The 13,352-nt window shown below is 47.9% G+C and overlaps 1 protein-coding gene across 1 annotated transcript in view; it reads left to right on the top strand.

Annotated features, from left to right (window-relative positions):
* LOXL2 (lysyl oxidase like 2) overlaps window positions 1-13,352 on the top strand; it is a 94,185-nt gene that overhangs the window by 54,178 nt on the left and 26,655 nt on the right. The window contains exons 5-6 of the mRNA XM_066639369.1: window positions 2,131-2,353; window positions 11,615-11,798. Of these exons, the coding sequence (XP_066495466.1) occupies window positions 2,131-2,353; window positions 11,615-11,798 (407 nt within the window). The remainder of the gene's footprint in view (window positions 1-2,130; window positions 2,354-11,614; window positions 11,799-13,352) is intronic.

Below are 13,352 nucleotides of genomic sequence, written 5' to 3'. Positions count from 1 at the left end.
CTGGCGGAAGTGGGCTCAAGACCGTTCCAAGCCTTATCAGCACTTGGGGAATTGGCTGGCACCATCCTTGGCAAGGGCCACAGTGCATTTGAGGGCTTCAGAGTCCAGTGCTGGCCTTGCCTGCCTACACCGCTTAATTTGTCCCCGAGGAACTCTTAGAAATGATCCCTGTGCCTTAAGCTTTTAACTCCAAGGCCCTGAAAGGCCTTCTTCCGAGCAGCAGTTAAGCTAGGAGGGGAAAGGAGTTACTCGTTCAGAGATCGCCGTTTGCCTTTCCAGAATGGGCCAGAATTTCCTTTCCAGATAAATTAGCACATGGGGGCAGGAGGAGAAACAGAGGAAGAGATTCATTCATTTTAAAAATTATTTTCCCCATCTTTGGTCTGCATTAGACTAAGAGCCAGTACAGTATAGTGGTCAATGTTGGCCAAAGAGCAGGAGATCTGGGTTCAGACAGGGCTGGATCGTCTTTGAGGCCAGTTACACAATGGGTTGGTGAACAGGTACTGTACCCACCACCGCTGCATCTCCTTCTGCTTCCTGGGCTTGAAAAAGAAGAAATGGGGAGGGGAGTACAGTCTGCGAGGATCAGTTCCTCAGATACTGAAATCTGCAAGGAGCTGGGGTTGTGGTGCCACAATAACCTGGAGGCCACGCCAGGTTCTCCACTTCCCCATGCCTCAGAACTCACTGACACATAAGAACATAAGAACAGCCCCACTGGATCAGGCCATAGGCCCATCTAGTCCAGCTTCCTGTATCTCACAGCGGCCCACCAAATAATAATATAATAATAATGCCCCAAATGCCCAAATGCACCAAATGCCCCAGGGAGCACACCAGATAACAAGAGACCTCATCCTGGTGCCCTCCCTTGCATCTGGCATTCTGACATAGCCCATTTCTAAAATCAGGAGGTTGCGCATACACATCATGGCTTGTAACCGGTGATGGATTTTTCCTCCAGAAACTTGTCCAATCCCCTTTTAAAGGCGTCTAGGCCAGACGCCATCACCACTTCTGGTCACGTCCAGGAGGCCTTCTGAGGAGCAGACTCAGCATCCTTGGATACTCCAATCCATGAATAAAAAGGATTCACTGTAGTGGACAAGAGCCCTCTTCTCTGTCCCCCTCTTCCTTTTCAATTCTAGGGAAGAGGAGGAGTGGCAGCGACTGGCATGCAAAGGGTACCAACATGCATTTGGGGTGGTTTGGGGTCAGCCCTGGGCTCAAGTTCCCCCTCAGCTATGAAACCATGGCTATGGAGGCTATCTACTGTCTCTCAGTCTAACCCATCTAATCTAATTTTCAACCACGGAGCCACGGCACATTGGTGTGCCACGAAGGGTCTGCAGGAGTGTCGCTGGAGTTTGGGGGTCATATATTAGTAGGGCCATTGGGGTGGTGAGCCCCTGGCTGGCAGTGTGGTTCGCCTTGTCAATTGTCAAAAAAGCTGATGGTGTATCTTGACAATTTTAGCCCCTTTTTAGTGTGCTGTGAGATGACGAAGGTTGAAAATTGCAAACCTAATTTACCTCGCTGAGATAAGCCTTCTTATCTGCAGGCTTGTCATTCACAGATTTCAGTATTTGTGGTGCTGAGTCTGCGGCTGGAGGGCTTCACAGGACCTCCCAGATGCAAGTAGGAATGCCTTCCTCCACTTCTGGTTGTGCCTGGGAGGTCCTTTGAGGGACCCCTGAGGATTTAATTATCCATGAAATTCAGTATGAGGGAGGTCCTGGAATGGATCCCCCATAGATATCAAGGGTCCGCTGTAATTGTAAGGATAAAATTGAGGGGTGACCTTGATACCTTGAGCTCTCTGAAGGAAAGTTAGAGGTGTTGATGATGATGATGTTACTGTCTGCTTCCACTGACGTCAACAAGTCTCATGTTTCATTATCTCATGTTGTTGGCAACCTTCAGTCTCGAAAGACTATGGTATCGCGCTCTGAATGGTGGTTCTGGAACAGCGTCTAGTGTGGCTGAAAAGGCCGATTTGGGAGTGACAATCCCTTCCACACTGGGGGCAAGTGCAGTCTGTCCCTGGTCTGTCTCCCTGGCTATGGGCCTTCCTTCTTTGCCTCAATAACTGATTATCGGTGGCTATGGTTTCTTTCTCCTTCCAAGGATGACAGCGAGCAGAAGGAAGCAGAGGTATTGGGCCTACTCCATGGACTGCACGGGTACTGAGTCTCACATCTCCAGCTGCACTCTGGGAAATCGCATCAGCACAGCGAGAGGGAAGAACATTACCTGCGAGAATGGAATGCCTGTTGTGGTGAGCTGTGCCCCTGGGCGCTCCTTTGCTCCCAGCAGCCACAGCGGGTACCGCAAAGCTTTCCGGCAGGAGGTAAGAAAGAGAAATGACACGGCTTTTGCTGACAAGCATGAATTGAAGGTACCTCTGATTACCTGCAGCTGTCTAGCCCATCACAAGGCTTACCTTGAGATCCAGCTTGATGGCCAAATTGTGTCACATCCAAACCCAGTCTTGATTCCATTCAACCTTCTCCTCCCAACCTGCCTCAGGTTTAGAACTTGAAGGCTTTGGGCAATATATTTCTCAACTAAAAAGCACTTTCCAGCTACTTCCGCCTTAATGGTTGAACTCTCCCCCTGGGCAAACTCCAAGGATAGGAGGAGATGATATGGTGTAGGGTCCAGTTCTGGTTGCCACATCTCAAAAAGGACATAGTGGAAATAGAAAAGGTGCAAAAGAGAGCGACTAAGATGATTACGGGGCTGGGGCACCTTCCTTATGAGGAAAGGCTACGGCGTTTGGGCCTCTTCAGTCTAGAAAAGAGGCGCTTGAGGGGGGACATGATTGAGACATACAAAATTATGCAGGGAAAGGACAGAGTGGATAGGGAGATGCTCTTTACAGTCTCACATAACACCAGAACCAGGGGACATCCACTAAAATTGAGTGTTGGGAGAGTTAGGACAGACAAAAGAAAATATTTCTTTACTCAGCGTGTGGTTAGTCTGTGGAACTCCTTGCCACAGGATGTGGTGATGGCATCTGGCCTGGACGCCTTTAAAAGGGAATTGGACAAGTTTCTGGAGGAAAAATCCATTATGGGTTACAAGCCATGATGTGTATGTGCAACCTCCTGATTGTAGAAATGGGCTATGTCAGAATGCCAGATGCAAGGGAGGTCACCAGGATGCAGGCCTCTTGTTTTCTGGTGTGCTCCCTGAGGCATTTGGTGGGCTGCTGTGAGATAAGGAAGCTGGACTAGATGGGCCTACGGCCTGATCCAGTGGGGCTGTTCTTATGTAGGGTCCAAAGCTCCCAAGGTGAAGGAGTTAACTTTTGCTGTTCTGAGCACTGAGTGACTGACCAGGTCTAAACCAGAAGCTAAGGCCCAAATCCTCTACACACTTTCCTGGGAGTAAGCCTCATAGGACACAGTGAGGGTTACATTTGAGAAGATATAAAGTTGAACCTCGGATAAGCGAATCCTGTGGTTCAGTTCATAGGACCTCCTGACACAACCAGAGATGTTCTCTGGTCATGTCTGGAGGCATTCTGAGGCCTGAAGAGGCCACATGCAGCCTCTGCAGGTCTTGGAAATGCCTCTAGAGCTGACAGAAACGCACTTATGGTTTTTACAAAAACTGAAAGTGCCTTTTTGGCACCTCCCAAGCCTGTTACATCTGCCTTTCCACCTGTCTTTGCATATGTCTCTCAGTCTGGTCTGTCTTACAACGTGACACCCATCTTCACATCTTTGCATAAGTCTTCAATTGTTCTTTGGTCTGTCAAATAATAACAAAGAACATAAGAACAGCCCCACTGGATCAGGTCATAGGCTCATCTAGTCCAGCTTCCTGTATCTCACAGCAGCCCACCAAATGCCCCAGGGAGCACACCAGATAACAAGAGACTTCATCCTGGTGCCCTCCCTTGCATCTGGTATTCTGACATAGCCCATTTCAGGAGGTTACACATACACATCATGGCTTGTAACCCGTAATGGATTTTTCCTCCAGAAATTTGTCCAATCCCCTTTTAAAGGCGTCCAGGCCAGATGCCATCACCACATCCTGTGGCAAGGAGGTCCACAGACCAACCACATGCTGAGTAAAGAAATATTTTCTTTTGTCTGTTCTGACTCTCCCAACACTCAATTTTAGTGGATGTCCCCTGGTTCTGGTGTTATGTGAGAGTGTAAAGAGCATCTCCCTATCCACTCTGTCCATCCCCTGCATAATTTCGTATGTCTCAATCATGTCCCCCCTCAGACGCCTCTTTTCTAGGCTGAAGAGGCCCAAACACTGTAGCCTTTCCTCATAAGGAAGGTGCCCCAGCCCAGTAATCATCTTAGTCACTCTTTTTTGTACCTTTTCTGTTTCCACCATGTCTTTTTTGAGATGCGGCGACCAGAACTGGACACCTGGACAATACTCCAGGTGTGGCCTTACCATCGATTTGTACAACAGCATTATAATATTAGCCGTTTTGTTCTCAATATCTTTTCTAATTATCCCAAACATAGAATTGGCCTTCTTCACTGCCGCCACACATTGGGTCGACACTTTCATCGACCTGTCCACCACCACCCCAAGATCTCTCTCCTGATCTGTCACAGTCAGCTCAGAACCCATCAGCCTATATGTGAAGTTTTGATTTTTTTGCCCCAATGTGCATGACTTTACACTTACTGACATTGAAGCGCATCTGCCATTTTGCTGCCCATTCTGCTAGTCTGGAGAGATCCTTCTGGAGCTCCTCACAATCACTTCTGGTCTTCACCACTCCGAAAAGTTTGGTGTCGTCTGCAAACTTTGCCACTTCACTGCTCAACCCTGTCTCCAGGTCATTTATGAAGAGGTTGAAAAGCACCAGTCCCAGGACAGATCCTTGGGGCACACAACTTTTCACCTCTCTCCATTGTGAAAATTGTTCATTGACACCCACTCTCTGTTTCCTGGTCTTCAACCAGATCTCAATCCAGGAGAGGACCTGCCCTCTAATTCCCTGACTGTGGAGTTTTTTTCAGTAGCCTTTGGTGAGGGACCGTGTCGAACGCCTTCTGAAAGTCCAGATATATAATACCTACGGGTTCTCCCGCATCCACATGCCTGTTGACATTTTCAAAGAATTCTATAAGGTTTGTGAGGCAAGACTTACCCTTACAGAAGCCATACTGATTCTCCCTCAGCAAGGCCTGTTCTTCTATGTGTTTTGAGATTCTATCTTTGATGAGGCATTCCACCATCTTACCCGGTACAGATGTTAGGCTGACTGGCCTATAGTTTTCCAGGTCCCCCCTCTTTCCCTTTTTAAAGATAGGTGTGACATTTGCTATCCTCCAATCTTCTGGCACCGTGGCCGTTTTGAGGAATAAGTTGCATATTTTAGTCAAGAGATCAGCAACTTCATTCTTCAATTCCTTAATAACTCTTGGGTGGATGCCATCCGGGCCTGGTGACTTATTGATCTTTAATTTTTCAATGAGGTCTGAAACATCTTCTCTTTTAAGCTCTATCTGACTTAATTCCTCGGTCAGGAGGGGCAGTTTGGGCAGCAGTATCTGCCTGAGGTCTTCTGCCATGAAGACAGCTGCAAAGAACTCATTTAATTTCTCTGCCATCTCTAAGCCTCCTTTTATCTCCCCTTTCCCTCCCTCACCATCCAGAGGGCCAACCGCTTCTCTGGCAGGTTTCCTGCTTCTAACATATTTGAAGAAGCTTTTATTATTCCCCTTAATGTTGCTGGCCATGCGTTCCTCATAGTCTCTCTTGGCCTCCCGTATTACCTTCTTACATTTCTTTTGCCACAGTTTATGTTCCTTTTTATTCTCCTCATTAGGGCAAGACTTCCATTTACTAAAGGAAGCTTCCTTGCCCTTTACAGCCTCTCTAACTTGGCTCATTAGCCATGGGGGCACCCTCCTGGATTTAGTGGAGCCCTTATTCCTTTGTGGTATACACCTCTGCTGAGCCTCTATTACTGTTGTTTTAAGCAGCCTCCGTGCGCTCTGGAGAGATTGGACTCTTTTTACCTTCCCTTTCAACCTCCTTCTAACCAGCCTCCTCATTTGAGGGAAGTTCGCCCGTCGGAAGTCAAGGGTTTTTGTGAGAGATTTGCTCGGTATTCTTTCCCCGACATGCATGTCGAAACGGCTCGCAGCATGATCACTGTTCCCCAGCGGCTCCGTAACACTGACATCTCTAACCAGGTCCTGAGTACCGCACAATATTAAATCCAGAGTCACCTGTCCTTTGGTGGGCTCCATGACTAGCTGCTCTAAGGCACAGTCATTTAGCATGTCAAGGAATCCAGTCTCCTTTTCATGACCAGAACACAAATTGACCCAGTCAATATGAGGATAATTGAAGTCCCCCATGATTACAACCCTGTCCCTCCTTGTCACCTTCCTGATCTGTTTCCTCATTTCAAGGTCCCCTTCCGATTTCTGGTCTGGAGGACAATAGTACGCCCCCAGAATTACATCGCTCCACAGGCCTGGTAATTTAACCCACAGAGATTCTACGGTGGAGTTGGACCCACCTTCAATCTCTACTTTGCTGGATTCTATCCCTTCCTTAACATAAAGGGCCACCCCACCTCCAACATGCCCCTCCCTGTCCCTCCTGTAGAGTTTATAGCCCAGGATTGCGGTATCCCACTGATTCTCCACATTCCACCAGGTTTCCGTTATGCCCACTATGTCAATGTTTTCCCTTGTCACCAGACATTCCAGTTCTCCCATCTTTGCTCAGAGACTTCGGGCATTTGCATAAAAACATTTGTACATGGAATGCCCCAGGATGGGTTGCTTATTAGCTCCTTTGTCTCCGCATCCTCTCATTGTGCCAAACCATCTATCACATCCCATCACGCTACCATTCCCAATTTCTTCTCCTACTCTGCCTTTGTCTTGTTGTTCTCTAACCTCCCCATCCTCATCCCATAGGAATGAGGAGTCCCGAACTGGATGCCCCTCAGCTCCTGTTGGCCTTCCCCCAGAGATCAGTTTAAAAGCTGCTCTGCCACCTTTTTAATGTTATACGCCAGCAGTCTGGTTCCATTCTGGTTCAAGTGAAGCCCGTCCCTCTTGTACAGGCCCTGCTTGTCCCAAAACGTTCCCCAGTGCCTAACAAATCTAAACCCCTCCCCCCTACACCACTGTCTCATCCACGCATTGAGACCCCTGATCTCCGCCTGCCTAGCTGGCCCTGCGCGTGGAACAGGTAGCACTTCAGAGAACGCGGTCCTGGCTTTCAGCTTCCTACCTAATAGCCTAAATTTGGCCTGCAGGACATCCCGGCTACACTTGCCCACGTTGTTGGTGCTGACATGCACCACAACAGCTACCTCTCCCCCAGCACTGTCCACCAGCCTGTCTAGACGAGAAGTGATGTCCGCAACCTTCGCACCAGGCAGGCAAGTCGCCATGCGGTCCTCACATCCGTCGCAAACCCCCCTCTCTATGTTTCTAATAATCGAATCCCCCACTACAAGAAGCAAAACTAACATTCACATTCTGCAGGATTGACAGCATTTCTCCTGCTTTTGACTCAGGATGTGTCTTGGCTACGGTCAGTGTGAGATTCCTTTGCGACTGGAAATGGCAAAGGCTCTATCTTGGCAAGTCACACAGCGAAACACTTGCCACATTCCTCTTCCACATTGCTTTGTTCAAACCCACTGACTGCTTGTCTGGCTGGTTGCGTTGTTCTTGCTGCTCCACACTGCTGTCAAACTGCCAGCTATTATTATATAAAACGTTACATGTCATCGTCAGCCATTGCTTTACATAACATTGTGTTGTCAGTGCAGAACTTCCCAGAAGAACATCCAGTACAAGCACTGAGATTTGGGTGCCGTTGTTGTTTTCAATTAAAATGGGATGCTTGGATCAGGAGACAACAACCAAATTAGCACCATTCCAGTGGAGATGTGTCCTGTCCTGTTTTAAAAGCTACAAACAACCTTGTCTGAAAACGTGTTTATGATTGCATGAACCAGAGACTGAAAAAAAAAAAGTACAACATAGGAAACATGCCATCATTTAAGCTGCAATGCACAGCTGGAGGAAGGGGGTCCACTGTGGAGCCACACTCAGCCCTTTGTGGACATACAAACTTTTCAAACTGAACACAAGACATAGCCAGTTTCTTCTGAAGCTGGCTGTGAGAAGTCCTGATTGGCTGGCCTGCGGGGCAATCACAAAGCTACCTCCTCCCATCTCCCCAATGTCCTGAGCAGTGTTTTTAAGCCTAAGAATATCAAACAGATTGCATTTCTCTAGTTAAATATTTAAATGCAGCAATACATCGATAAATATTAAAGTGCAGAAATGCTTAATGACACCTCCAGTGACACCTCCAGCTTAGCCACACCCCACTACGACTATAACAAACAAACAAGCAAGCAAGCAAGCAAACAAACAAACAAACAAACAAAGCTGCAGGGGGCCCCATATCCACAGATCCTGTATCAGCAGTTTCACTTATCCACGTATCAGGGATCTGTGCCCCCCCACGCCTTCTCCCATTATTCAGTTTTGCAAAAAAAACCAGAAGTGAATTTTTTTCATTCTAATCATCATTCTGAGCGCAGCAGAGGCTGCGGGCTGATGTGAGTGGCCTCTGCAGGGTTCAGAAGAGCCTCTGGAGTTCAGGGAGGGAGGCATCCCCCGTATCCACCGATTCAGGTATCCAAGCGGGTGGGGGTTCTAGAACGGAACCCCCACGAATCCGGGAGCACATCCATATTTTAGCTTCCTTCGTTAGAGTGTTTTCTTCTCCTAGCGCTTAGTTTTACTTTGAAATATCCACGGGGGATCTGCTCCAGGACACCCACGCCCTGCGCGGATACCGAATTCCACAGATAATTAAATCCATGTGGGGGGGTTGTCATGCTGACAAACCAGAAATGCCTTCCAGTTGCATCTGAGAGGTCCTCTGAGGCCCTCCAGCTGTGGGATCGGCATCCACAGATATTCAAAACCACAGATGCCAAGCCCACGGATTAGGAGGCCCCACTGTATTCAGTCACCACTGGGTGGTTATTCAGAAGCATTTGCAGAATCAGTGAACAAAATAGATTGATCATTCTAGATCAGCCTGAAAATGCCTAAGGGTCAACTTCATAAGTTGCAATGCTCAGAACATAAGGACATAAGAACAGCCCCACTGGATCAGGCCATAGGCCCATCTAGTCCAGCTTCCTGTATCTCACAGCGGCCCACCAAATGCCCCAGGGGGCACACCAGATAACAAGAGACCTGCAAGGCTTCCTGGGAATTGTAGTTAAGAACATAAGAACAGCCCCACTGGATCAGGCCATGGGCCCATCTAGTCCAGCTTCCTGTATCTCACAGCGGCCCACCAAATGCCCTGTGTAGTTTATCTGTGCCTAGACCTACTGAGGTGAAATGCCCCAGGCTGGCCAACAGCCACTGATTCCTGAAGTACTTCTGTGGGTTTTGGCTGCCCTAGAACTGACCTCTGCCTTGTTTACACTGTGTATCTCCAGATTTTGAACACGTGATGTTCATTAAGTCTTTGGCCTCTCCTAAATCATTCAGCATTCAGGCATAGAACATGCTTTGCCGTTGCAGTAGCACATCATTCAGCTGTGCCTTAAAGGCAACATTTCAAGGGTGGTCTTTGGAATTGAAGGGCTTGGGGATCCAAGACTTTTTGAAATTGGTGGGCTTGTGATTTTTAAATATTCTCCCTCCCTGCAAATGTTCTTAGCTGACACAGAATACAACTTTGGCAAAGAATTTGGTAGCGTATAGTCAGTATTAAGATGGGTGAATCCCCCAGTTCCTGAAATTTGGAAATTTAAAAAGAGTTACAGCTATACCAGGCTAGAAGACTCTAAATCTCATGGTCTCACAGGCCCCCAAATCCCAACCAAAGCATCCGCTTCAACCCGAGCCATAGGAAATATTTTAAATAAACTGAAAACAAGGTTGTCATCCAAGGACATGATGTACATATTTTCTCATAAGGGTAGAGAACAACACACACTTGTAAATATACCACGACTCAAACGATTCTCAGTACTGGAATAAAATATTCAGTACTGGCTTCTTGGTACTGGAACTACCTAGATGTACAGGGTAACATTCTTTCCAGGAACTTCATCAGTTAGAGGTGTTAACAAATTGCATTCCCTCCATGGTTTTGCTCAGAAAAAAGGCCCAACCCTGCTACCACCAAACACATTTTTGCCTCTGATCATCTGTGCATAAATGGTGAAAGTCCCCTACTGTGGTATATTTACTCACTGGCTATTGAGGAGGGTCAGTAGGTAGGTGTAGCCCACATCTGGCCACTTTTTCCGACAGGGCTGCCAGAGTGGGCATGGCTCATTCCTCAAGCAATGAAAATTGGGCATCAGTAAAGTTTAAAATGAAGCATCTGTAGAACAGGACACCTCTGCCCTACAGCCAGCCTGAGACTTCCTGGAAACTGAGACAGTATGTCAGATTCCCCCCCCCCCACCATGGTGTGCAAACTCCTCCTTGTCCCGGGTACTCTAGTGCTCCTCCACTTCCTGTATTCTTGAAAAGGAGGAGGGAAACAAAGCAGAAGAGGAAGTATGAAGAAGAGGAAAGTGGTAGGTTTGAGTTTTGGAGACACTCTAGCCCACCACTCTTTTCTTCACACCTCCACACTTCCTTTTCCCACTTCCTCTTCCCACTTCCTCTTCCACTACCTTTCCCACTTCCTTTTCAAAATCACAGTGTAGGAGGAGAAAAATGGGTTGCAGATTTGTAACTCCTTCAAATCTGCTACCTGACAACCACCACAGTCAGATTTATGGACAGGTCAGTCCTTAAAACCCACCTTTTGCTTGCAGGTATATATAACATGGAGGCTTATATATCCTGGTGTTTTGTGCAGGCGGTTAATCATAGAATCATAGAGTTGGAACAGAGCCACAAGTCCAAACACCTAGTCCAGTTTTTCTCAAAGTTTGTCCTCCACTATACCACTTACCATGGTCCACCAATTTAAGTACCACTGGAAGTAACTGGCGATGACATCACTGCCAGTTACTTCTGGGTTGGGAGGCCAGATTCAACACCAGTAAGAGGCTCAGAGTGGGCAGGAAGGCTTTCTTGATCATGGAAAAGCAGGCTTTGGAGCCTCCTGCCACTGCTGTATCATGGTCCTCCTGGTCTTGCTCATGGAAGGTGGGTCCCGTGAATGGTCCCATGAGTACTACCAGACACCACCTCAAGTACCACTGGTGGTACCCATACCATTGGTTGAGAAACACTGATCAAGTCCAACCCCCTGCCTGTAGCAGGAAATCCTCCTGGAACATCAAGCAGATGCCTGTCGACCCTCTGCTTGAAAATCTCCAGTGAGCGAGAATGAACCACTATGCATTTTTCATTGACCTATGAATGCTGTTCAGGGTTTCCACCCTAGCCAGTTGACCTGTCCTACAAAGCCCCACATGCTTTGTTTAACAGTTGGCCAGCGGTGGCCAAATCAGAGAACAAACTGATTTAACAAACCTGTTAATAGGGTTTAAGGTAAAAAAAAACTCAATTGTTTCTGAGTGTCAGATAATTGCTTTTTGGTGTCGCATATAAACAGTCCGGGTTTTCCATGTGGCTTTCTCTTTCAGCATCCACTGGTAAGACTAAAGGGTGGAGCCAACATAGGAGAAGGCCGCATCGAAGTGCTGATGAATGGGGAATGGGGAACTGTTTGTGATGACCAGTGGAACCTGATTCCAGCCAGCGTGGTCTGCCGAGAGCTGGGCTTTGGGAGTGCCAAGGAGGCGATTGCCGGTGCAAGGCTTGGGCAAGGTAAGGCTGCCTAAAATGAAGTGAAAGAGACATTGGGAAGGAAGGAAGGATTCCTCTGTCTTCTTCATCTTCAACAAAAATGTTGACGACACATAGCTGGGCCCACAGATATTCTGAGGGCCCTTAATTCCCCTTAAAGATAAGAACATAAGAAGAACCCTGCTGGATCAGGCCAAAGGCCTATCTAGTCCAGCTTCCTGTATTTCACAGTGACCCACCAAATGCCCCAGGGAGCACACAAGACAACAGACATGACCTGCATCCTGGTGCCCTCCCCTGTCTTGATGTTAAGGAAGATGTTAAGTTCTGCCTGTTATTAGTATACCAGCAAACACCCATCATTATGGGAGGGAGGTGCTGTGTATTCAGGGACCCTTGAGTGAAGTTGTAATAAACAGAGAGGAAATGGGGGCAGGGAGGGGGTGGATTGGGTCCACAAAGGGGGCACGTTCAGCAGCAGAGTCACCCACTGAATCCTAATCCCTTTCCCTGGCCTGACCCACAGCGGCATGGCAATCATGTCTGCCGCCCGGGGCAGTAACTCCTGGTGTCAACCCCGAGTGCACAGACATGGGAGTAATTGGCAGTGACATGGTGATCTCATCACGTCACCGCCAATCACTTTAGTGTTTGCACGTTCTGACTAGCCACTTTCGCTCTGTGTTCCAAAAGCAGAGCGCAGCGAGAAAACGGCTCGGTCAAGTGGCAGAGTCATGTTCCTTGGAGGTGGCGGCAGGTGCAGCTTCGTGGTCTTGCTGCCTCTCAGGCCTCCAAAGGAGAAATTACCGGGGGGGGGGGGCAGCAGTGAGATTGTGAAGCTGCACCTGCTGCGGCAATCTGTTCCACTGCCAAACCGCCCTTACCATCACGAATTTCTTTCTGATTGGTACGGAGTGTTCAGGCCAGCCAGGGAGACATTGTGAAGGGCGTGGGCTCATCCTTGGTCAGGGCTTGGTCTATGACACCACCCCTGCCATTCTGCTTACAACTTCATTGTATTTAATGGGTAGACCAACCCGGGGGGGGGGGAGGTGGCATTTTATAATTGTCAGACCTACCTCTGGGTTCAGGAGTGCAAACTTACACACACTTACCTAGAAAAAGGAGCAGACTTTCTGTGGCTCCTGAGGAAAGGGGTCAAAATAGGTTTCAGCTAAGGAGTTGAAACTAAAGGGAAGCACATTTAGGGTAGACATTCAGAAGAATTTTCTAACTGTAAGAGCTGTCTGGTGCTGGAACACTCTGCCTAGTAGTGGTCTCTCTCTCTCTCTCTCTCTCTCTCTCTCTCTCTCTCTCTCTCTCTCTCTCTCTCTCTCTGTGTGTGTGTGTGTGTGTGTGTGTGTCATGGGAGGTTTTCAAATAGAGGCTGGATGCACACCTATCAGGAATGCTATCACGGTTGCCTGTACTGAGCAGGGAGTTGGACCAGATGACTCCAAGATCCCTTCCAACTCTGACCTTCTACTTTCTATTCTATAGAACACTTATTACTGACCAAATATGTGTTCTGTAAAGACAGAATTCTATCTCCGCTGTGGGGTTCGACTAGATGAC

The sequence above is a fragment of the Tiliqua scincoides genome, chromosome 11 (assembly GCF_035046505.1).
Source record: "Tiliqua scincoides isolate rTilSci1 chromosome 11, rTilSci1.hap2, whole genome shotgun sequence".
NCBI lineage: Eukaryota > Metazoa > Chordata > Lepidosauria > Squamata > Scincidae > Tiliqua > Tiliqua scincoides.
This window is presented reverse-complemented; position numbering and strand designations above follow the sequence as displayed.